Here is a 26,553-nt window from a genome sequence, read left to right on the forward strand (position 1 = left end):
ATATTGTTTGTTTACTTGCACTGATGTAACTGGAGCTTAGTCGTCTCCTTGTTCAGTCTGACGTCACTAGCCGTGTCTGGACCTAAACTCTGCTGCAGGTCCATATATCAAACGATAACTATGGCATTACTAAGCGTTGAAAAACTGTCTAAAGTCTTTCATCTTTAATAAAATGATCAGCGTTCTGCTCTACCAGGTGTAACAATTGAGTTTAACATCCAGGCATCCATGAAAACGGAATTTATGACATTTAACGGAGTTAGAAGTTAGCAGGGAGTTAGCTCGCTAGCTTCTATCTAAATACAATATAGCATGTCCTGACTGCCGGGTTTTGGAAACAAATGAAAACGTACAGCTCTGCTATCACTTCCAACATAAATGAAGACAGAAAGCTAAACAGCAGTGACGTTTGTAGGGTTACTGAAGTTGGGCTAGCTGGTATATAATGATGTGCTATGTGACCGCTAGCAACACAGCTATGTTAGCATAATATAAACAAGCTAACTTTTTTCCCACTCGATAAAAGTTAACGTGAGTGTTCTCGGTGGTCAGGAACAAATGTAATCGCATGGCAGGATGCTGTAAAAGGACCAAACTTCAGCCAGGAGAACAACTGAGATAATCCATCCACAATACGAGGTTAGTCATTCATATACTGCTGCATGGGCTGGGCTGCAGTTACATTCTAAGGTTTTAAAAACTGAGCTTAAATAAATGATTAGCGGTAATAAAAGCCGAGGGAGGTCAACAGTGATCACTGACTGTTTTAGGAGCTTTTTGAGATTAAATAGAAGAAAATACAAAACATTAAACATGTTAACAACACAAAAGCCATATTAAACGCAGACTACTTTAGGCCCGGAAGTAGGATTTGTCACGTCATCACTTAACCATCGGATAGCATGTGAAATAGATGACACTTTCAACAGTTATGTCCAGATTAAGGGGGACTACAGAAGTGTGTATACTAAAAAAAAAAGAGAGAGAAAGAAATTTAAATAAATACAGCATATTTGTGCTTCACAGTCAATTCAATTTTATTGATATACCGCCAGATCACAAGAACAACCTCCTCAAGGTGCTTTATACTGTAAGGTAAGAACCCTACAATAACACATAGAAAACCCCAACAATTAGCACTTGGCGACAGTGGGAAGGAAAAGCTCTCCTTTTACAGGAAGAAACCTCCAGCAGAACCAAGTTCACGGAGGGGCAGCCACTTGAACTGACCCTGTGTGTGTGTGTGAATGACTGGAGGGAGACAGGACAAAGACAGGCTGTGGGAGAGAGACAGAAAGTATTAATATTTAATGATGCAGAGTAGTGTACAAATACAAGGAGAGCGAAAAAAGATGAGTGAAGAAGAAACACTCTGTGTATCATGGAAAGCCCCCAGAACCATAAACCTATTGCAGGGTAACAAAATCTCCCGAATCCAAACTGGGAGCTGGTTCCATAGAAGAGAGGCTTGAAAGCCAAAGACTCTGCCTCCCTTTCTACTTTCAAATGCCCAAGGAACCATGAGTAAGCCAGCATTCTGAGACTGAAGTGGTCTGTTGGGGTTATATGGCGATACGGAGTGGTTGATTCTCAAGCTTTAGCTTACATATTGTGTGTGTGTTTGAGTCAGATATAGCACATTTTTAACCCATTGCTCAGTACGAGTAACATGTCCATGTCATTCTCCCTTATAGTCACTGCACTTTGTCCCACATTTATTTGGTCCTACGTTTATTTGGATCTGGTCACATTAGTTGTCATGCATTGGGGGTACTGAAATACAGTAGGACGTGTTCTCCGCACCTGTATCCAGACATCAATCCAGCAGTCGAAACCATGGAAGGCGACTGTGCTGGATTGGCTTCAAGTTTACTGTGCAACACCGCATGCAACTACTTCCCTCTACTTCCCTCTCCCTAAGAACTCCTGTGTGGCAGGAAGATGCGTACTATACTGGATGTACTCCCTTTGCCTCCTGCTGTGTCTCCACTGGATACGTTGCACGTCACTCAGTTCAGAAATATCAGTTGAAAATGCAACGTTACACTGATGGTAGGCGTCACGCACGGAAACCTTCTTTTCTACCAGGAGAGAGTGTGAGGATAAGGAAACCCCACCATGTTCCCAAAGGACATCCCAGATTTACCCCTCCTGTAACAGTAACAAAAGCCAAAGGCTTGAATGCCTTCTTGCTGAGTGATGGAAAGAGTTGGAATGCCACTCATCTAGCACGCTGTCGCCCAGTGACTGAAAAGAACGCTGACACTGTGTAAAAGTAAGTAAAGTGTAAAGTGAGCTTGTTAGTCCCCATAGGGAAATAGTTCCTCTGCATTTAACCCATTCACCCAGTGAAGCAGTGGGCAGCCACCAGTGCAGCGCCCGGGGAGCAGTGTGTAGGGACGGTACCTTGCTCAGGGGTACCTCAGGGTAGCCGTTCAGTGGAGTCGAACCCCCGACCTTCCGATCATGGGGCCACCACTCTACCTACTGAGCTGCTAGGCTGCACCACACTCAGACTGGCTCACCTACTGCCAGAAGACTGCCACGCGTCAAGTACAAGCCTCGCTGGCACAAAGACTATATTGTAGCATAATAGGTTGCTTGAAAAAGAACATTAGAGAAATGTTATTACTTGTTCTATCTTGAGTTTAAAAAGAACTGATTTTCTGCCACCAATGCACTAAGGAAAAATTGTCATGGAAAAACTGGAATAATAATTTCTTTTCATTTTACGTAGGAGTGCAATATAGTTTCAGGCTTATTAAACTTTGCTAGTTGTAGTATTCTGATGGTATAACTATTGCGACATTTAAGTTCACAAGTGTATGTGTGACTTGCTAAACAGTGAATTACTTTATTTCTGTACTACGCTATTTGGTGAACTCTTTTCATAAAGAGAGAGATGTTGTCCTGTAATGATCGTACCATATTGCACCACTAGAGGGTGGTGTCGTGAAATAAGAGTAAAGTGGAGTTGGAAAAGTTTTAGAGTTAGAGTATAGTTAGATGGCTAACTGATAACTTGTTGTGTCTCCCTGTTACCTCTACGATGTAAAGTCTGTGCTGAATTCATTAAAGAGCACTGTTCCTTTATGAGGACTGGTTTATTACCGGCCGCTACTACACTGTTCTTTAAGGATGTCTGCATTTCACACAACTGTCTAATAGGATAAAATAATTGACATTGTATACCCAAAGGTCAAGTCTGGATAAACGTGTATATGATCTCCAACTTGAGTGCAAAGCCAAGGCATATAATTGTGGTGTGTTGCTCTAATTTGTTTCCTCTCTGTGCAGGGGGATGACTGAAGGGATCACCTTGCTAATCCTTGCTGTCCAAACTGGCCTCATTGAGGTGCAGGTCATCCACAGAGCCTTCCTCCTCTCTATCATCCTCTTTATTGTTGTTGCTTCCATCCTGCAGTCCATGCTGGAGATAGCTGAGTCCTAGCCCTGGGAGCATCTAGAGGCAATTAAGATAATATACCAAAGACTTTTTTCATGTGTTTATTTTTAAGAAAACTCTGTGTCCCACTGTTTGTTTTATTTTTTACTGATCATAAACAACTATTAATAACTATGGGCAGTTAGTTAATTATCACAGAATTCATTATCTATGGTCATCAGTACAACTCATGCTAACATCATAAGTTAAGTAATACTACGGTGTACTGTCCTTCTTTCTTCATTCTTAAACAGGCAGTTTGTCTTTTTGACATCAATAAATGTAATCTGACTGAATGTGTGTTTGCAAAGCCTGTTATCAACCTGACTGCTTTCTCATACGCTGGTTTTGCTGCCCGTCCCGTAGGAGTTTGTGGAAGCACTTCCGTGCAGTTTCTCTCTGTCCCTTCCTGCTGATCTTTCCAGCGTACATGGCTTTTATGATCTGCCAGTTCTTCCACACGGACTTCTGGCTTCTCATCATCATCTCCTCCTCAATCCTCACCTCTCTCCAGGTAACACACAACCGCATCGCAGTGTGCAAAAACATTAAATTAAATAGTTTAAACTTGCTCTACCCAAACAGTTCAGGCCAATAATAATTAAACATGTATATTTGCTTGTTTTTTAATTCCATAATAACTCTGAAACACTCTACCGCCAGGTGCTTGGCACTCTGTTGACCTGTTGTTCTCTTCATGGTGGAGGAGTTTCGTAAAGCTCCAGTGGAGAACATGGATGAAGTCATATATTGTGTAAATGGGACCTACAGATTGCTGGAGGTTCTGGTATGTGTCACACACACGTACAGCAACTCTTTGCTAAGTTCTGACTGTAAACCAACACTGTCATGTAATGCATCAGCACTGTCTCTGCCTCACTGTCAGTGATTTGTTACCTCACCAGGTTGCCGTGTGCTGTGGTGTATCAGAGAGTGTATTTGGCGAGTGGAGTGTGATGGGAAGCACCATCATCTTGGTCCACTCATACTATAACGTCTGGCTCAGAGCCGAGCTGGGCTGGCAGAGCTTCCTGCTCAGGAGAGATGCTGTAAACAAGATAAAAAGCCTCCCCACAGCTAGCAATACACAGCTGGAGCAATATAACGACATCTGTGCTATACCTTGTGTGTCACCTCTGACACCAACAACTGCAGCAAGCGTTTGGTGCTAGAGGTCACATTTTGAGTTTGTGAAGATATTTAAGGTAGACACACGTAATTAGCGGCAGCTGTGTTGTTGATCGGGAGGAAGCAAACAGTTTGTGACCGCTGCGCTGCTGTTAAATCCTAGAAATAAAGAATCTGAAGGACAAGATGAGTAAGGCTGGAGTTATTGGACTGTATCAAGTTTAATAAATTCATGCATACCAGTGACATTGCGTCACCCCCGCCAACGAACACCCCAGTGGTTTCAAGCCTGGGCTTAGCCTCTACAGGAGAGGTTTCAGCCATGTGTGTCCATCACAAGCCCACCACCATGATCTCAGGCCTTGAGGCAACAATCATGAAAACTAATCTTAACTGAGAGTGTTGGATGTCCTCATTGTTGCAGAGCACATGGACAGCATACTCACCTGGTTCTGTGGGCCAGCAGCACATGTCACACCATCCATCACCCTTGTCATCACATTCAATCTTGGTCTGAGAGAAACCTGAAGACAGAAACGTTCAATGATAAAAACACACAGTGGAATAAAATTGTGAGAAGTCATCAGTTGATGCAGTTTAAGGACACTTGTTGTTCTGTGCAGTCTCACCTGGAGCTCGCGCTTCTAGTTCATGCCATCATCACCAAAGATTCTTCAAATAATAGTTTAAAGATGTCCATGAATGCACTGCTAACTGCTCTTCACCCTGATAAAAATCAACATGCATTTAGAATAAGAAACACTTTTACAAAACCAAAAGCTTCACTGTACTTAGTGATTTATATGTCTAAGAAACAGGTTCAGTTTGTAACTGAGAGAGCGGCTCAGTGGTGCTGAATTATATTTCCAATAGAAACACAATTTCATATGTTGTAGTAACAACACACTGCCACAAGATGGCAGCCTAGGCCTACTTTACCATGCTGTTCCAGTCAAAAAGAAAAAGTGACAGAGCCTTGAAAGAGTGACAGAGACACTTTTTATGAACTCATCTGTAATGTGTCACCTTTTCTGTAGAATGAAGAAGTGCTTCCCTTCTTTTAAAGTAAATACAGGCTTACAAAGATCCTCTAAACAAAAAATCCTCGCCTGCAGAGAGCAAAATCTCTTAAATAAATGGGGGTAAGCGTAAGCTGAAGCCATCTGATGTTTATGTTCATGAATATAACACACTGAAACATTTTGTCTTTGTTTTTATTGTTTATTAAAATACTTTTAAATGTCTAGTTTTAGTTTAAGAACCATCTAGTCCAGCAGGTGGCGGTAATGCACCTTAAAGCTCTAACCGCCAAAGAAAAACCCCAAAGAAGAAGAAGCCGCGAAGTTCCCGCTTCATTGTGTTTGTGTTTTAGTTTATTTTTCTTCCTCATCTAAAGTGAAGCACTAAGGTAACTTTGATCTGAGTTCAGTCAATCTTGAATTTAGCTCCTGAGTGAAGTTTTCTGTTGCTCTCCTCGGTCTCTGTTGTCAGTTATTTGTGAACCAGTTGAAAGAAAAAGCCTCTACATCAAGTCAAGCTGCTATAAACTAATTTACAAGAAAATATTAACAAATGCTAATGAAACACAGAGAAGAAAACAGTGTTATTATTAGAAGAAAGCTTTTAAATTAGCTAAGTGTAATCAGAGTTTCTATTATTTTATTAGTCTGTTACTAAGCGCTAGTTAGCATCTCTGTCACTGTGTGGCACCTGCATAGTTTTTGAATGCAGCGTGCTATCCAAGCTAGCTAGCTAGCTAGCTAGCTAACGCCAGCCATCATCAATATAAGGTCACTTCCAGCGCCAAAAAATCCAAATATGTTGGCGGTAAAAGTGCTATAATGAAATCAATTTAAAAGAATGGAATACATTTATTTTTTACCTGAGTAAAACACAGCTGCCTTTGTCTTATCAGCAAAGTTGTGTCAGCCCACAGGGCATGTGATTGTAAAAACTGGCCTCACTCTGAGAGGCCTGTTGTTAGAATCATTTCAAAGATAATTTGATAAATTCTGATCAGTATTCAGTAAATGAGCCTGATTAACTGTTAGCAAAATAATAATGATAGGCCAGAGATACCAGAGATTCATTTTTAAAACAAATACAGCCTCGAACCCCAAGAGGGGATCTGTGTTTTAAAAGTACTGCAGAGTTTTTAAAATAGAATAGAATAGTCTTTTATTGTCTTTGTACATATTCAACTAAATTGTGGGTGCTCCACACCAACTGTGCATGGAAAACAATATAAATAGTAAGACAGTAAGAATAAATTAGAGGACAGGTTGCAGAATGCTTGAAAGTAGTGCAATGGACTTGATATAAGTAGAGAATCGGAGTGTGACTGAGTGATGAGGGTTACTCAGATCATGGCTCAGATTTCTACACCCACTCAGATAGGATAATCTTCCACGGCACACCTGATCAGTTCTCACGGCACACGTATATATGCCGCGGCACAGTGGTTGGGAAACACTGTACTCGTTTATGCAGGTCCATCGATTGTTCTGTTTTTGTTCTTTGCCAGGGCTTTTTTTTAAAGAGGAATTGCTCTCCTGGTACTGGTGTGCCATACTGCTGAATTTGGTATCGGTGCTCAAACCTTTTGTGTATGTTTTAAACAAGTTGCTCACCCAGGGAAGCTAAAATTTGTTGTTTGTGCTCTCAGATGAACATATGAGACACTTTGACTCTTCAGTGCAGTGTGGAGCCTAACAAAGTTCTGTTTTGTGTCCCAGCTGATCAGGAGGAGGAGAAGAGTCTGACGGAGCAGCAGGGGAACATTTACGCTACTTGGACTCAGCTCAGCCACTGCAGAGAAAACAATGAGTTCGACAAAGAAGGTGACAGATACTAGTGTTAAGAAATACTCCATTAACCCTTTAAGGCCTATTGGAGCAGGAATGCTCCGTTTTGCGTAACAATTTTAAAATCCCGGTAGAACTGCACTTAAGCTAACACAATTATTTTATTTAAGAATAGTTGTACTTACATCTTATGCCATCAGCTTGCCCTAGGTCACGTTTCCTTCCACATATGTATTTGCAGAAATTGCATAAAAAGCACTTGCAGCAAAAAAACATAATATACCAGAAACACGCTTTGCTGTTCATAGCACTTCCTATGTTGGAATAGATGCCAGCGCGAACTATCACATGTCCGACGTTACCTGCCAAAACCTGCCTTCAGCGACACCTATACTGGTGTTTTTAAAAGTCATGTTTGACTTTATTCTTTTCTGTATTGTTTCTGGGATGCTTAGAACTCAAACTGCACTGTTGGTAATAGTTTATTTTGATGCACATGCTGTTTATTTGCAAATTTGCATTATAATATTTATTTTTGTTTTTCCTCAAAAATGCTCAAAAACAAATTTCCTGTGGTTGGAAACAATGTGCAACTTTTTTAAATTTACAGTTTTGAGGGATACAATTTTCTAACTACAAATATGTGTAAAAAACAAAACAAAAACAATTTAAATTTTTTTGTATTTTATTGCAGTTTTTTTGCACTTTATGTAGTTACTATGGACTTAATGCATAGATATTATTAACATTTGGGATATAATGGTCATATTGATGTATAGCAACTTGAAATGCTCCCCAAAATGGCATTAAGGCAGGGCTCTAGACTAACTTTTTGCCGGTACGCCTAACTTTAAAAAGTTAGGTGTACCAGCACAAAAGTTAGGCGCACACAAATTTTATAATAATTTATATAATATAATGTGTTTTTCTGGATACACTGTGCTTTTTCAGCATTCAAAGATTGATGACACCGTGTCAGAGCACTGGCTATGAATTTCAGAAGGATCAGGCCTTAACTTAACAGAAAAGTTAGCAATAGTTCTTTTCCTATTACAGCTACATCCACTTCTGTCGTGCCTAGGCTGCTCACTAGGGCTGGGTATCATCACTGATTTCTATAATCCATTCGATTCCGGTTTTCAAAGTCCCGATTCGATGCAACTTAGCCTCAGACAGTCAGAAATATTATAATTCTGATCATTTATCAGTACTGACTTCTTCAGAATTGTGAACATCACAGCAGATGCCTTTGTGTGAAAGTAACTGAGAATAAAACACAGAAAAACATGAAGGAGATTTTCCTTGTCTGGCTTTTTATAGCAGATAACCTTCAAAATATTCTACAATGTTCTGCATATAAAGTTCGCAGGTCGCATTTGCGACCAAATTGGTCGCACTCTAGAGCCCTGCATTAAGGGCATGTAAAAATTAGAGATGGACCGATCCGATATCACGTATCGGTATCGGTTCGATACTGACGTAAATTACTGGATCTGATATCGGAGAGAAATAAAAAATGTAATCCGATCCATTAAATTTCAAAAAAGCACCTCACAAAACTTGCGACATGGTGTAACTCGGCTCATAACCGTAGCACGTCGGAGCAGTGTGCTCACGTGATAGAGCGGCTGTGTGTATTTGTAGCCTCGCTACCAATCCGGCATTTCATCTCCGAGGAAGTTATCCCAGAGAGAAGTAAAGCAAGTGTGTAAGTTCGTCTCTGAATGTTTGTAAAGCATTCCTGCGATGGAACATATATGGAGCGACTGCCTCTTCTCTCCCCCTCCCTCTCCTGCTGCTACTTCAGTCATGAAATCATGATCAGCTGATCGGCTTTTCTGTCGCGAGTCCGTCTCTCTTGTTTGTTTATTGCCCACTTCGCGCCAGAAAGAGGAAACCAGCAGCTGAACAACAGCAGCACGTTTAACCTTGATAAGCTGTTGTTAGAATTTATTTAATATTACTTTCTACACCAGGATCCTTTTCTAGCTGACGGCTGGTAACTGTGCAGGGGCGGATCTAGCAAAGTTTAGCCAGGGTGGCCGATAGGGCATTAACAGGGAAAAGGGGGCACAAAGACATACTTTTCTTTCTTATTCTCATTTAAAATGTCTAGATTTTAATAAATAATTATCTGAATCTTACACCCAAAGTTTTAATCTGATGTAAAATGTATAGAAGTCCATGACTGTATATAGTAACTAAGCCTAATATACCCTAGTAAGCTTTACTACTTTTTCCTTTGGGAAGGTACCATCTGTGCAGTCTGCAATTCTGTTGAAGAAAGATGTTGAATCTATTTAATTATTCTTGAAAAATAATTGATTTCTGTGAATCTTTTTTCACACTGCATCAAATTAAAGTTGATTATGTTGATTAAGTATCATGAAGTGGAGGGTGGGTGATTCCCTATCTATTTTTTTTTTTTGCTGGGAGTTTTAGAGCCCTATTATTTAGGTTACTTACTCCTTAAAATACCAGAATAGGGAGGATGGAGTAGGATTAAGTGTATTAGATTGATCACTATTACTGAACTATGAAATATTTGGGTGCTGTGTATTTTTTGCATACAGGTATAACAGAATAGCTTTAGTGTTTTGTTTTTTAACTTGAGTATGAACTTATACAAAAACAGCAAGATATTTAAAAAAAAAACAGTTCTGTTGATTAAAAAATACGGATTCATATCGGTATCGGCAGATATCCAAATTTATGGTATCGGACATAAAAAAGTGGTATCGTGCCATCTCTAGTAAAAATATAAACATAAGCTCTTGGTTCTATGGTAGGTCTTAAAGGGGTAAAAGATGAAGTACTGATATATATTATGCAAAACTAACTGAACCTTGTGCTATATTAATGTAATGTAATATTCATGTAATAATACAATGCCTACATTGTAGAGGGTGACTTTGCCTCTAAAGAGGAAAATGGGCAGGGAAGAGGTTAAAGTGGGATTCAGCAGGATTCAACCCTAAAATCAGCTGTAGTGGCTCAGTGTGGGGAAAAGAGTCACAGCTCACAATCATTTCTATTGAGAGCTCCAGTCGATGCTCTTAATGTACAGGATGTGATCAGCTGACCTGCTGCTCTCTGTGGATGTACACAACTGAATTCAACCAGATGTCTGCAGATGTTTCATGAGTTGTCCTGGCTGATTTCCATCCTCTACACCAGGGGTGTCAAACTCAACTGCACAGGGAGCAAAACTCAAGGCACACTTTAGGTCGCGGGCCAAACAAGATAAACATTTATTGAACACACTAAAACCATGTTTTTTAAACAGAAATATGAATAAAAACAGACAGGAATTTTATTCCAGAATAAATAAACTTAAAAAAATCAACTTTAACTTTAAATGTTTTGATCTTCATAAAAATATATCCTGTCAAAATTATGCAAGTTAGAAATATGAACATGCTGCAAAAACCCCAGAAAAAATAAATGAAAACATACACAAGGTTGGAGCTGCATGTAGACGGAGCTGGGGCATTGCTGCAGGAATGGAACTAATAAACTGTGCAGGCCATTCAGTGTCGTACTTTGCCTTGAGTGTACCATTACACTGCAGCTCCATCTGAATCTGCACAGGTGCAGTTTCCACGTAAAGAAGAAGCTTGAAATTCTCTTTTTGTGCTTCACAGTCACCAAAGCGCCGCGAACTCAGTGCGCTCAGTTTATCAGCAAAGTGCGCCGACTTGGTTCAACATTACTTGGCAACAGGGAAAGTGAGACAGGTTGCACTGGTGCATTTGTGACAGCTTCACTTGAAATGCCTTCACTGCATCATACATGCCATGTCCATTGTTAAATCTCCCAATTCTTTTGATCTTTGGGCTGAAGGAAGGACAATACTCGGTGTATAAATGCTCAATCAACAATCTTTTATTCCATACAATTCAACACTTTTGAGCATAAACCATCCGGAGGGGAGATGAGCGCGGGAGGGTGTCCGCCTGATCTCGAAGCGTCTGAGTGTTTCTCACATTCTTATAGCTTCAGCCCCCCTCCACCTAGTCATAAAACCTAAACATTCACATTCTTTCTCTCTTACGGCGCCTAAGTGACGGCCTTGGCTCCCTGTTTTATCTCCTCCTGATGAGATGGGGCAGAAAACCTCTCCGGTATGCTCTGTTCTCTTCTAATCAGACAAATAAGGCCATGACTCTCTGAAAACAGTATTTCTTATACCTCAGCAGTATAATGCATCATAAAACAATATCACTCATTCACAATAAATCAGCAGTCTAATGTAATACAAATCAGTTTAATAACTGTAATAGTTGTCACCTTCTTCAAAGTCAGGAGAATAATGCAAACTAAAACTACGTAATAATTTCACTATCTTTAATTAGGGGTATAACGTGGCATAAGATAATATAATAATCTCACACCATGAACTGACAGATTTCTTTGCTGAGCTCAAAAACTCTATTGAGAACTTTTCCCCAACTCAGCCAACGGAACTCTGTATGATAAGGATGTCGCCAAACTCTGAATCATAGAAGGATGAAATTGACGGTGATTTAAACCTTTAAACTCAGATAAAATTTACGGTTTGTGTTACAGTGATCGTTACATGCTCCATTTATAGGACTTTACCACACAGCCTGGTGTATGATGCAGGATTGGATTTCATGTGTTACTGTTTAGGCTCAAATCAATTTAATCTTTGATGCCCGCAGTGATGAAATAACTCCCCTCAAATGACTTAAACCAAAAGTAACAAGCCTGTGTTGAAAATGTAAGGAGTAGAAAATACAGATTTTTTTTTTTTTTTAATGTAGCGAGTAAAAGTAAAAAAAAACGTCAGGTTACAGTCAGACTCTGACATCATCCTTCACTGAACCAAGCTAGTAACTGTTACATATGATTTATTATTATCGAATAAATTATACAATTATAGAAATATATAATAGGAAACAAACAGGAAATATAAAAAAGTACAGACCTGGTAAACATTTATTACTATTCTGAGTGTGTTAGCATTAATATTTGTGCACAGGCAGGAGGGATGGGCATGATTTTAGAGTGTTTGAACAATGATTAATTATCTTTAACAGCAGGTTGGATGTAATGTGTTACTACTACCAGTAGGTGGGGATAAGAGACCTTTAAGGTGTTTGGTGCCACACTCCACCTTCAGGTTTAAAACTAGTGTTAATGGAGGGAGTTTGAAGCTTCAGTTTGTTTAATGACTGCATTTCACTCACTGCCTCTGTTTGTATCTCTGTCACTGCAGGACCAACGTGGACCGAGAAGTCAGCGCTCTCAGGAGGCCGACAAACCTCACAGAAGAAAGAGAGAGAAAAAATACACCTGTGACGAGTGTGGGAAGGATTTTACCTGGAAGTTTAAACTAAAACATCAGCTCATCCACACTGGAGAGAGACCGTTCAGCTGTGACTTGTGTGGAAAGTCGTTTTCCTGGAAGAATTCCCTGAAAACACACCAAGTCGTCCACAGTGGAGTTAAAGCTTACAGCTGTGATCAGTGTGGCAGAGCTTTTACTCACAGTAGCCACTTACAGAGACATCTAGTTACCCACTCTGGAATTAAGGCATACAGCTGTGACATCTGTGGAAAAACGTTCAGCCAGCTAGGGTACCGAAATATACACGTACGCATTCACACCGGAGAAGATGTGTACTGGTGTGATCAGTGTGGCAAATACTTTACAACAGACACACAGTTACAACGCCACATGTTTACCCACACTGAGGAGAGACCTTATCAATGTGACCTGTGTGAGAAGACTTTTAAAACTCCACAGTACCTGAGACAACACCAACAGATCCACACCAGAAAGAGACTCTACAAGTGCAGTTACTGTGAGGTTTGTATTTTTATTTTATTCTTGTAAGTTCAGTCTGACTGTTTGGAACAAGTCTGCTCATTAAATTGTGTTAGCATGTTAGCACTTCTACTGCACCGAAGAGTAGCTCTGAGCCATTATTCAGGTTTTCATTTCATTTAAGTGTAAGTCAGATGTTACGGTAATATTAAATAAGTATTGCTGTAGTATTATGGTGGTAGTATTGTAGTTATTGTAGCCCAGTAAACTGAGTGTGTTAATCGAAACAGTAAAATGTAACTGGACGTCTGCTCTTTATTTCAGGCGACTTTCAGGATAAAAGTGTTGAAGGACTGACTTACACTGTCTTTGTGTCTTTGTTTAGAAGCAGAGCGACACAGATGGATCCACTTCTCAACCCTGTCATCGCTGTGGTGGTGGGAAAGACTTTCGTTGTGACATCTGTGGAAAAACTTTCAGTCAGCAAGCCGGCCTAAAAATACATCAACGTAAACACACTGGAGACAAACTGAAATACTGCAAAGAATGTGGGAGAAGCTTCCCCACATCAGCTGAGTTAAAACAACATGAACTCTTTCACAGTGGGGTCAAAAAGCACCTCTGTGATCAGTGTGGGTCATCCTTCACCACTGCAAGTCAGCTTAAAACACACAAACGAGTCCACACAGGAGAGAAACCATACAAGTGCAGACACTGTGACAAAAGCTTCTCACAGTCAGGTAGTCGTAACGAGCATGAACGTACACACATGGAAGGAAACTACAGCTGTGAGCAGTGTGACAAGAGCTTCAGTAATCTCAGTTCATACTCTGCACACAAACGATCCCACGTTACTAATAAACTGTTTCACTGTTACCACTGTAATGGGAAAGTCTTTAGGACCCAGGGGACCCAATGGAGGGTATAAAAGAGGAAGTAGCAGCAGGTGCTCTTCATTTCCACTGACGAGCGGCTGTGAACAATGGTTGTGTGAGTAGGTGAAGAGCCTGAGAAGTTTTAATTGTCTGCTACACAAACAGTTGTTGTAAACCTCTACAGCAGAGGTTCGAGGTACAGGCTGTTTTTCTTTTAGTGTTTTTTTTCTTTTTTTTTTTTTTTCTTTTTTACAGATATGTTAAAATTTATTATTTTAAAAGAACACAAAGGGTTTGCAAAAGGCCTAAAACATCAAAATGGTAAAAAGGTCACTAACGACCACAAGATAGTGTTATTGGTGCAACCTGCCAGCAATGCAACTATCACCTGAGGGCTTGCTCTCCCTTGGCGGTCCCAGATGCTCGTTGCTTTAAAAGAAACAAATCCACCCCAAATAAATACGAGCCCAACAGAACACTTATCGCATGCACTAAGTGCTAGTTCAGGCAATAATCGGTGGCACTAAAAATCACTCTTAATAAAAACTTATTCACTGCAAATCCACACAGAGCACCTCTAAAGATCCTAATTCCCCTAAGGTAAGAGTCCCACTCAGGGATTGCACATTGTCCGACTAATATTGCACCAGCCCAGTAGAAATAAAAACAAACCCGGCATAAAAAAAAAACAGTTTTAAAAGGTGACCCTACCAAAACCAAAAACACAACAACAAGGAGAAGGAGGGAAAAAAAAACAGCGACAAATTCACATGTGCAGCCTGCCCTGCAGGAGGCAATACAATATAAATTAGATTATAGTGCATCAATATACTTTTTTTAATGTCAAATATATTAAGTTAACATACCTCCAGCAGACAACTGTGTTTGCCGCACACCTGGCTTATCTTGGCTTATCTTGTGAAAATCACTACTAAAACATAAAATACAATAAACATCAAATACATTTCAACAAATTTAAAAAAAAAAAAAAAAAAAAAAAAAAAAAACACTAAAAGAAACACTAAAAGAAAAACAGCCTGTACCTCGAACCTCTGCTGTAGAGGTTTACAACAACTGTTTGTGTAGCAGACAATTAAAACTTCTCAGGCTCTTCACCTACTCACACAACCATTGTTCACAGCCGCTCGTCAGTGGAAATGAAGAGCACCTGCTGCTACTTCCTCTTTTATACCCTCCATTGGGTCCCCTGGGTCCTAAAGACATTCCCATTACACCACTGTGCCAAAACATTCACTTCATTATCTGCTCTGTGCAAACATCAGCGCGATCACGCAGGGCTGAAACCGTTCCCATCACAGGACGACAGCGAATCTGAAGAGAGAGAAACATCCTCTTCTGGTTTCAGAGTCCAACTTAAAACCCTGGAGATCAGGCTCCACAGAGTTCAGGTTGGCTCTCCTTAAGTTTAAGTTAAAGTTCTAATGAGGCTATGAATCAAACTGCTCCTATAGTTCAATGTTAATCTTTATAAATTGTTCTTCTGTAGTGTTTGTGTTCAGTCGTTACCTTTTTTTTCAGTGGTTGGATTAAAAATCAGTTTCAGTTGAAGTTTTTATTGAATGTATTTTGTTAAATAAAGTTAAAAAAATGTTAAATAAAGAATTGTTTGAACGACAAAGATTTTGAGCCATGATGTCATTTCCTGTATTTCAGAGTAAAGACTGAAGTGACGAATGGAAACATGTTTACAGTCATGGAATAAACACTGATGGGTCATCTGTAGGAAGTTCTATTGCTGACCTGACAGACTCGACCTTGTTTACAAAGAAAGAAAGGAACTGATGACACGTGTCAGCAGAGGCTTTCAGGGTTGTTTAGAGTAGAGCTGATAGTCTTAAAGAGAACACGGCGATTTTGACAATTTAACACAATGATCTGAGAAAAATGTCTGTTTCTCTCATTTTCACCGTATTCTGATCAAATTTCCAACATTCTTTTAACATGACCGGTACCGGTCCGTGAGTCGTTTGGTACCGGGCCGCGAGAGTTGAGGCTCAGGTGTGAAATGTATGGTTTTCAGGGTTTTTATCGGTTTTCAGTGTTATTTTGTTAGTGTTTTTATCGTTAACTCGGTTTTCCTGGGTCTTTTCACGTGTGTTATGAATAAATCTTCTTTTTTTCGGTATCGGTACTAGTTTTATTTTGTTGAATTTATCCGCAACACCTTAAAGGCCGGTCCGTGAAAATATTGTTGGGCATAAACCGGTCCGTGGTGCAAAAAAGGTTGGGGACCGCTGCTGTAAAGTATAAAAAAAAACTCCTCCCCCTGCTACGCCTCAGTAATCTAATGTATTCATCAATTGTTCTCTTAATTATTCAAAGTTGGTTCAACTTATCATGTTCTGGGTTCTATCCTTTATGTATTTAATCTTCAATTTTATTTATTTGTGTAAGCGATATTTTTGACAACCTTTAACACACTTAAAGAGCCGCTTTCACCGTCTTCCCTCCAGCTGTTTCCTGTTGCTCGCTCTCTTCTTCTCTTATCTGATCATCTCGAGCACGTCTTGTACAACACTGTTACTTTTGCAGGCACACATTCAGTTACAAGCTCAACCACATTTTGCCCTATATACAGTGGGGCAAAAAAGTATTTAGTCAGCCACCGATTGTGCAAGTTCCCCCACCTAAAATGATGACAGAGGTCAGTAATTTGCACCAGAGGTACACTTCAACTGTGAGAGACAGAATGTGAAAAAAAAAATCCATGAATCCACATGGTAGGATTTGTAAAGAATTTATTCGTAAATCAGGGTGGAAAATAAGTATTTGGTCACCTCAAACATGGAAAATCTCTGGCTCTCACAGACCTGTAACGTCTTCTGTAAGAAGCTTTTCTGTCCCCCACTCGTTACCTGTATGAATGGCACATGTTTGAACTCATCATCTGTATAAAAGACACCTGTCCACAGCCTCAAACAGTCAGACTCCAAACTCCGCCATGGCCAAGACCAAAGAGCTTTCGAAGGACACCAGGAAAAGTATTGTAGACCTGCACCAGACTGGGAAGAGTGAATCTACAATAGGCAAGCAGCTTGGTGTGAAAAAATCAACTGTGGGAGCAATCATCAGAAAATGGAAGACATACAAGACCACTGATAATCTCCCTCGATCTGGGGCTCCACGCAAGATCTCATCCCGTGGGGTCAAAATGATCATGAGAACGGTGAGCAAAGATCCCAGAACCACACGGGGGGACCTGGTGAATGACCTGCAGAGAGGTGGGACCAAAGTAACAAAGGTCACCATCAGTAACACACTACAACGGCAGGGAATCAAATCCTGCAGTGCCAGACGTGTTCCGCTGCTGAAGCCAGTGCATGTCCAGGCCCGTCTGAAGTTTGCCAGAGAGCACATGGATGATACAGCAGAGGATTGGGAGAATGTCATGTGGTCAGATGAAACCAAAGTAGAACTTTTTGGTATAAACTCCACTCGTCGTGTTTGGAGGAAGAAGAATACTGAGTTGCATCCCAAGAACACCATACCTACTGTGAAGCATGGGGGTGGAAACATCATGCTATGGGGCTGTTTTTCTGCCAAGGGGACAGGACGACTGATCCGTGTTAAGGACAGAATGAATGGGGCCATGTATCGTGAGATTTTGAGCCAAAACCTCCTTCCATCAGTGAGAACTTTGAAGATGAAACGAGGCTGGGTCTTCCAACATGACAATGATCCAAAACACACCGCCCGGGCAACAAAGGAGTGGCTCCGTAAGAAGCATTTGAAAGTCCTGGAGTGGCCTAGCCAGTCTCCAGACCTCAACCCCATAGAAAATCTGTGGCGGGAGTTGAAAGTCCGTGTTGCTCGGCGACAGCCCCAAAACATCACTGCTCTCGAGAAGATCTGCATGGAGGAATGGGCCAAAATACCAGCTACTGTGTGTGCAAACCTGGTAAAGACCTATAGTAAACGTTTGACCTCTGTTATTGCCAACAAAGGTTATGTTACAAAGTATTGAGTTGTATTTTTGTTATTGACCAAATACTTATTTTCCACCCTGATTTACGAATAAATTCTTTACAAATCCTACCATGTGGATTCATGGATTTTTTTTTCACATTCTGTCTCTCACAGTTGAAGTGTACCTCTGGTGCAAATTACTGACCTCTGTCATCATTTTAGGTGGGGGAACTTGCACAATCGGTGGCTGACTAAATACTTTTTTGCCCCACTGTAGGTGTCTCACTCTCCATATGTTTCCTGTCGACTTATTCATGGCATGAATATCTTTAACACCTTCTGCATCACTACTTGCTAAGCAAAGACAAAGCAAAATGTTTCACCTCTACCCTAGAAATAAATCTACGTAATATCTGTGACCATAAGCGTGCATGCATTGACCTTTTACTGCACTCTAAGTCACCTTTCACAACAGATCATCTCTTCATGAGCACTTTTTCAGTATGTGTAAGAAAGTGTGCATTATAACCACTTATTCTACTAAAAGATCAAAGAGAAAACAAACATTTTCAACGTCACTTCCTCTGCCTCCGATATCGGTCATCCTACCTTTTCGACAGATTTAAAAGCCTCTAAGCCCAGGTTTGCCCACCTTGCTGTTCAATTGACCGTTCTCTGTCCAGGACAGCGGCCCGATTTCTAAGTCTTATGTTAATTTATAAGCGCTTCCCGCAGCTTAACAGGAAGCTCCACTTAACCGGCATCTAAGTATCCCACTTTTTTTTTAAACAATGTCTTTTTTATTAAGAGGTTTCCTTTTGTACACATAAACATCAACATATATATTATACATATAGACAGAAAGAAAAGAGAAGGATTACAGATGATCTGTACATTAAGGGTTTTTTTTTGTGTGTCCCGTTTGGATCTATAGCCATCAGAATTGTTGTCTTAAGGCCAAGAAAGATGCCAAGCGGATTTATTTTACCAAGTGGATCATCATGGCCTTGCGATATTGGTCCATTTGATTGACCTTTATTATAATTATGAATTTATTTTATTTACAGTTGCTACAAACGGGACAGACATGACTGGGGGATAGGACAGGGAGAAAGAATGAAAGAAAGAGAGGGAGAGAAAGAAAACCAAAGGGGAGAAGAGACGGTGAGAAGGGGGGGAAGAAAGAAAAAAAACAAACAAAAAAAAACAAAAAAACACCTGGGTCACCTGTATGGAGAAAAAAAACAGAAGAGAAAGCAAACAACAAAGAGCAACATAATAAAAAAAACGGCACCATCACAATAAACTAGCTAGCAGTAGATACTAAATAATAAACGATATTGTGCAGCACGCAAGATAGACAGCGCACAATGTGCTTTGAGGCAGCAGCCAAGAAAGCTGTAGTCCGCGTCTGTGAATATCCGTGTGTACACCTGTGTGCATACCTGTGTGGATCAGCATGCTTGCATTCCAAAGGTTTCTCCATGTAATGATCTGCTAGAGGTGTGGGGGGGCCACAGCCCCGTCCACCAGGGCATGAAGCAGGTATGGAGGAGATCAAAACTCCAGACATCCAGAGGCCCCCAGAACACAAGAGACCAAGGAAGACCAACAGAGGGGCAGCCGCGCCACTGTCCCAGTAAGAGCTGAGGAGAGTCCCAGATGAGGGCTCACTCAGCAGCCACGGAGCAGAAGCCAGGGGGAGTTGCAGTGACGCGCCCGCGAGCTCCGCCGGCAGCCAGCTGTGCCTGAGTGACCGAGCCCCAGGCCGAGAGGCCGGGGGCACCCCACCTCCGAAGTGGCCCGAGCGAGCCCCAGGCTCCAGGCCCCGATAAGCGGCCGCCAAGTAGTGAGCCGGTGTGTACCCGGACGCCCACCCCCAGACACAAAGAACCACCAACGCACCGACACCTGAGGGAGTCCGCCACTGGCAGGGGAAGTGGTGGTGGGTGGAGATAGGCCTCCAAACCTTGGAGGGCCTGAGATGTCCCCAGAGAGGTGGCGTCTGATACCCAACCTGACATATAGACACAGACATCCATTCCCACCCTCATGCTCTCATATGCACTTACTCCACACTCAACCAACGTGGAGACAGACATAAAGAGACGCTGTACACACGATCACACTCCCCAAGCGTACTCTACGAACCGGGTCTAGGTACCCTTGCCCCTGGAGGGGGGAACTGCACCCAGACCCAGGTGGTCTGTACATTAAGGTTAAGTAGTACATTTAAGCTGTGAAATGAGTCCAAAAATGTATCTTCGGCTGTGAAATAAAAGAAAAAAAAAGAAAAAGAAAAAAGGGAAAGAAAGAGAAAAAAAAAGAATATAAACAAATGTATAATATATCCCAAAGTAACATAATCCCTGCAAAACAATCCCATTCATTCCCACCCAGGTCACTGCCTGCACCCGCACACTGTATTTCCACACCTGACTTAAGAGAGTTCGCTGAAAAATTCTTATAGATTTTGAAAAGCATCAAGGAAGGGTCCCCACATGTCTTGAAATTTCCCAGTGGAGTTCTGAAGTGAGTGTCTTATCTTTTCCAGTTTTAGACAGGCCATGAGGTCATATAACCACTGTTTGTGAGTGGGAGGGGCAGCGTCCCGCCACCTCAGTAGGATTGCCCTTCTGGCCAACAGGGAACAGAATGATAATGCCTGTTTTTTAGAGGCCGGTAGAAGCACCTCATTCCCACTGATGCCAAACAGAGCAAGAAGGGGGCCGGGGGCCAGCGTCACACTGAGAATTCTGGACAGGGTACGAAAAACCTCTGACCAGAACTGAGTGAGATTGGGACAAGACCAGTACATGTGGACCAGTGAGGCTTCAGCAGTTTTGCATCTGTCACAGTATGGAGTGATTTCAGGGTAGATACGGGATAATCTGGATTTTGAGAAATGGGCTCTATGCACCACTTTGAACTGGATTAAACAATGGCGGGCACATAGTGATGTAGTGTTGACATGTTTGAGTATAGAGGCCCATGTTTCATCAGAGGTTGTCATGTTTAAGTCTTCTTCCCACAGTGTCTTGAGCTTGGATGAAGAGGTATGTGTCAAATTTAACATTTTATTGTAAAGCAAGGAAATCAGCCCTCTATTGGTTGGATTGAGTTGTAGAATAGTTTCTAGTAGTGTAGGCTCTGGTGGAGGGCTTGAGCCTGAAATCTGGGAACAAATAAAGTGCCTGACTTGCAAGTATCTGAAAAAGTGTGATGGTGGAAGAATATATTTATTAGCAAGTTGTTCAAATGATGCTAGTTTGTTGGCTATGAATAGGTCCTTAAAGCAAGTTATTCCACTTCTGTGCCACTCCGCAAACCCACCGTCCTGGGTAGAAGGTTTAAAGAAATGGTTAGATGCAATGGGGCTGAGGAGGGAGAAGTCACAAAGTTTAAAATATTTCCTAAACTGGCCCCATATTTTTAATGAGTGCACCACTACAGGGTTGGGAATGAAGTTGAATGAAGAGGATGGGAGTGGAGAACAAAGTGCAGCTAGTAAGGATATACTGTTGTCACTATGCAATTCCATAGTGACCCAGTCAGGACAACCACTCCGATTATGGTAAAAATACCAAAACACCAAACATCGTATGTTAGCAGCCCAATAATAAAAACGAAAGTTGGGAAGTGCAAACCCACCCTCAATTTTAGATTTTTGAAGATGCATCTTATTGAGCCTTGTGCGTTTACCCTGCCATAGATAAGATGAGATGACAGAGTCCAGCTTATTGAAAAAAGTGTTGGGAATGAAAATGGGTATGGCCTGGAAAAGGTATAGAAATTTGGGTAGAATGGTCATTTTAATTGAATTGATACGTCCTACCAGAGACATAGAGAGTGGTGTCCAGTGGGTAAGGGACCGCTTCACTTGGTTCAGCAATGCACTCACATTTTCTGTGAAAAGGTTTTTATGTTTTTTTGTCACTGTGATTCCCAAATATGTAATTTTTGTCCTTTCAACTCTGAAGGGCAAGCAGGTGAAGTCTAACATACTGGCTTTGCTACTTAGCGGGAAGAGCTCACTTTTATTAAGGTTCAGTTTATACCCTGAAATCTGACCAAATTGACTAAGCAGATTCAATGCAGATGGTAGTGAGGCTAAGGGCTTAGAAATAAAGAGCAGGAGATCATCTGCATAGAGCGAGACCTTATGTTCTGTATTGTTTCTCCAAATGCCGTGTACCTCTTTGCAACTGCGGAACGCAATGGCAAGGGGTTCTATGGCCAGATCAAAAAGCAGGGGCCTGAGAGGACATCCCTGGCGTGTGCCTCTGTGAAGTTTGAAGGGTTTTGACAATTGGAGGTTAGTTCTTATTGTAGCAGATGGTTGAGAATAGAGTAATTTGATCCATGAAGTAAATTTCGCTCCAAAGCCAAATCTATCAAGGACTGCAAAGAGATAATCAAACTCAACTCAATCAAAGGCCTTTTCAGCGTCAAGCGAGACCACACATTCATCAGAGTCTGTAGAGCTGGAGTAGACTATGTTAAATAGCCTCCTTATGTTAAAATATGAATGACGACCTTTAATGAAGCCTGTCTGGTCTTTCGAAATAATTTTTGGAAGAACTATTTCTAGTCTACGGGCAAGTATCTTGGCTAATATTTTAGCGTCTGTGTTCAGTAGAGAAATGGGTCTATAGGAGGCACATTCCAACGGATCTTTTCCTTTCTTTTTAATAAGTGTAATACAGGCTTCATAGAATGATTGAGGAAGAGATCCTTGTTCCTTGCAGTCCGTGAGGGTTGCACTAAGCTGCGTGGACAGTAATGAAGAGAAGTGTTTGAAAAATTCTGACGGAAAGCCATCCGGACCTGGACACTTACCAGAATGCATCGAAGCTATAGCCAAGGAAACTTCTAACTGGGAGATGGGTTCATTCAGCCTTGTTTTAAGTTCTGTTGGAATTTCAGGAATGTTAAGTTTAGCTAAAAACTCATTAATTGCATTACAGTCAGTTTGGGACTCTGAGGTGTAAAGCTGTGAGTAAAAATCCCTGAACACTTCATTGATTTTTTTCATGATCTGTGACTATGTTGCCATCTTGTGCTCAAGAACTTCTACTCCTGCACCATCGAGAGCGTCCTGACGTCAAACATCTGCACCTGGTTTGGGAACAGCACCAAGCAGGACAGACGAGATCTGCAAAGGGTGGTGCGCTCGGCAGAACGCATCATTCAATCAGAGCTCCCTGACCTGCTGTCCATCTACACCAAGCGGTGCAAGTCCAAAGCTAGGAAGATTATGATGGACCTCTCCCATCCCAACAATGGACTCTTCTCACTGTTGAGGTCTGGGAAGCGCTTCCGCTCCCTTAAGGCCAAAACAGAGAGAATGAGGAGGAGCTTCTTCCCCCAGGCTATTCGGGCCCTGAACCAGGTGTAGGACTGGACTCTCCCAAACACGTCACTATAAGACTGGACTCTCACACACGTCACCACACGCACCACCACACATTTCCTATAATCCTATAATTCCTATAATTTACAATCCTTATCTTTATAATCTCTTCTGCTATTTGCACATTTTTACTGTAAATTCCTAAGTTAATTTGTAAATTTTTGTAGTAAATTGTAAATATTGTAAAACTTTTCTTCTGTCATTTAATGGTCGGGCATTGTACAGCTAAAAGCATTTCACCCCCATGTCATACTGTGTATGGTTGTGTGTGTATGACAAATAAAATTTGAATTTGAATTTGAATTTGTTGTCGAATTTTAAGAATACTTTGCCTTGCCCGAGAACCTTTTAGAAGGCTCGCCAGTAATTTATCAGGTTTGTCACCATGCATATAAAATTTGGATTTGTCATGTAAGAGTAAACGTTCAGTCGAGTACGTTGTGAGTAGGTCAAGTCTTGTTTTAAGTTCTACACGCTTTTTAAATATTTCATGACTCTGTTTGAGAGCATACTGTTCATCAGTCTCCTTAATCTGTTGCATTAACTTGTTCCTTTCATGGGTGGACTGTTTTTTAATTCTTGCCGAATAAGCAATAATCTGGCCTCTGATATACGCCTTAAAGGCATCCCATACGACAAGGCTGGAAGTCTCTGGGGAAGAGTTGGTGGCAAAGTAAAAGCGTATCTCATCCTGGATAAACTTTACAAAATTTTCATCCGACAGGAGGGTCGAGTTGAAACGCCATTGTGCAGCTTTAACAGGAGGATGTGGAAGAGACAGAGACAAAGTAAGAGGGGGCGTGATCTGAAATAACTATGCTATGGTAGGCACAGGAGTGGACCTGCTGCAGACAATTAGTGTCAATGATAAAGTAATCAATTCTTGAATATGTATGGTGCACATGTGAAAAATAGGAGTAATCTCTTTTATGAGGATTTAGAGTACGCCAAACATCACACATTCCATATTCTGATAGAAAGGCATGAATGACAGATGCAGATTTGCTTAAAACATTGCTCTTAGTGGATGAGCGATCCAGGGCTGGGTCTAACCAGCAGTTAAAATCACCCCCCAGAAAAAGAGAGTAGACATTTAAGTCGGGCAAAGAGGAGAATAGTTGTTTAAAGAAATTCTCGTCATCTGTATTAGGAGCATACACATTTACTAGAGCAACAAGACTGTTATACAGTTTCCCACTGACAAGATAAGATAAGATAAGATAAGATAGAACTTTATTAATCCCTCGGGTGGGTTCCTCTGGGAAATTCGACTTCCAAAAAAAGCACAGCAACGACCGAAGTTACAGTTACAGAATTGTTATATATATATATATATACACACACACACACACACACACACACACACACACACACACACACACACACACACACACACACATATAAATACAGAGACAAATATAAATAAAATATACAAAGGGGATAAATAGAATAAATAGGAATAAAAAATAAAAATACAAGTGAATTGCACATTTCAAGTATTGAGTCTATTGCACTGTTGACTATTTACAAAAAGTATTGCACAAGGTATTGTACAGTGAGGTGAAGAGGCACTACAGCTTAGTTGTTCCCCCCTCCTTTGTCCTCCTGTTTCCCCTCCCTCTCCCCTCCAGAGAGGAGTTAAACAGTTTGATGGTGTGTGGGACAAAGGAGTTTTTAAGTCTGTTAGTTCTTGTCTTGGGGAGAAGCAACCTGTCACTGAACAGACTCTTCTGATTGTTTATGGCCGTGTGCAGAGGATGCCCAGCATTGTTCATAATGTCCATCAGTTTCTTTAATGTCCTTTTCTCTGCCACTGTCACCAGAGTGTCCAGCTTCATGCCGACCACAGAGCTAGCCTTCCTGATCAGTTTCTCCAGCCTGGATGAGTCCCTCTTTGCTGTGCTGCTCCCCCAGCACACCACAGCATAGAAAAGTACTCCAGAAACCACCGACTGGTAAAACATCCTCAGGAGCTTCCTGCAGATGTTAAAAGACCTCAGCCTCCTGAGGAAGTACAGTCGGCTTTTTTATACAGGTGCTCTGTGTTGCATGACCAGTCCAGTTTATTGTCCACCCACAGCCCGAGGTACTTGTACTTGTTGACCACCTCCACCTCCTCCCCCTCTATCTGAACCGGCAGTGGACCTGCTCTAGACCTCCCGAAGTCCACAACCAGTTCCTTGGTCTTTGAGGTGTTGAGTTGCAGGTGGTTTGTGTGACTCCATGCGACAAAGTTCCTCACCAGACTTCTGTACTCCTCTTCCTGATCATCCCAGATACACCCCATGATGGCCGTGTCATCTGCAAACTTCTGAATATGGCATAATTCAGAGTTGTAGCAGAAGTCAGAGGTGTACAGGGTGAAGAGAAGAGGGGACAGCACAGTTCCCTGTGGTGCTCCTGTGCTGCTGACCACTGTGTCAGACGTGATGTCCTTCAGCCTGACGTACTGTGGTCTGTCGGTGAGGTAGTCGGAGATCCAAGCCACCAGGCAGGGGTCCACCTCCATCCTGTTCAGTTTTTCCTGAAGCATACAGGGCCGGATGGTATTAAAGGCACTGGAAAAGTCAAGAAACAGGATCCTGACCGTGCCTTTTCCCCCATCCAGGTGTGAGTGGGCTCTGTGTAGGAGGTACAGGATGGCATCCTCCACTCCGACACCCGCCTTGTATGCAAACTGTAGTGGGTCCTGGGCATGTTGTACCTGTGGTCGGAGGAGGTTGAGGAAGAGCCGCTCTAGAGTCTTCATAAGATGTGATGTCAGTGCCACCGGTCGGAAGTCATTCAGCTCATTGGGCCGGTTCTTTTTGGGGACCGGGACGATGCAGGATGTCTTCCATAGGGCGGGCACTCTCCCCAGTCGCAGACTGAGGTTGAAGACTCGTTGTAGCGGCTCCCCAAGTTCAGTAGCACACACCTTAAGCATCCTAGGACACACCTTGTCTGGGCCTGCTGCCTTTCTGGGGCGAAGCTTCCTCAGTTGCCTCCTGACCTGATCCACTGTGACACTGGGAGGTGTTTGGGAGGAGGGGAGGGGGGGAGATGTCTTGCTGCTGAGAGAGGGATTGGAGGAGGGGGGTGTCATGGTGTCAGGAAGGGGGGGAAGCGAGGGAGGTAGGAGAGTGGGGATTGGACTCTGTAGTGAAGGTGAGGGTGAGGGTGGGGGG

The 26,553-nt window shown here is 41.8% G+C and overlaps 2 protein-coding genes across 2 annotated transcripts in view; one reads left to right on the forward strand and one right to left on the reverse strand.

The window, feature by feature from the left end:
• The window catches only part of LOC146624171 (kinesin-like protein KIF1B), a 76,339-nt gene extending 68,894 nt beyond the window's left edge, over nucleotides 1–7,445 (reverse strand). Inside the window, exons 1-2 of the mRNA XM_085363413.1 lie at nucleotides 7,337–7,445; nucleotides 5,020–5,097 (exon numbers count right to left, since the gene is read on the reverse strand). Of these exons, the coding sequence (XP_085219539.1) occupies nucleotides 5,020–5,097; nucleotides 7,337–7,445 (187 nt within the window). The remainder of the gene's footprint in view (nucleotides 1–5,019; nucleotides 5,098–7,336) is intronic.
• A 5,126-nt stretch (nucleotides 7,446–12,571) lies between these two features.
• On the forward strand, nucleotides 12,572–23,430 carry LOC146624181 (uncharacterized). The gene is made up of 2 exons (XM_085364492.1): nucleotides 12,572–13,213; nucleotides 23,042–23,430. Exons 1-2 carry the CDS (start codon nucleotides 12,572–12,574, stop codon nucleotides 23,369–23,371), a joined length of 972 nt encoding a protein of 323 aa, XP_085220618.1. The 3' UTR covers nucleotides 23,372–23,430.
• The last annotated feature ends 3,123 nt before the right edge of the window (nucleotides 23,431–26,553 follow it).

The sequence above is a fragment of the Diplotaxodon limnothrissa genome, linkage group LG10 (genome assembly GCF_057381915.1).
Source record: "Diplotaxodon limnothrissa isolate DT_005_m linkage group LG10, D_limnothrissa_male_GT1.1, whole genome shotgun sequence".
Taxonomy (NCBI): Eukaryota; Metazoa; Chordata; class Actinopteri; order Cichliformes; family Cichlidae; genus Diplotaxodon; species Diplotaxodon limnothrissa.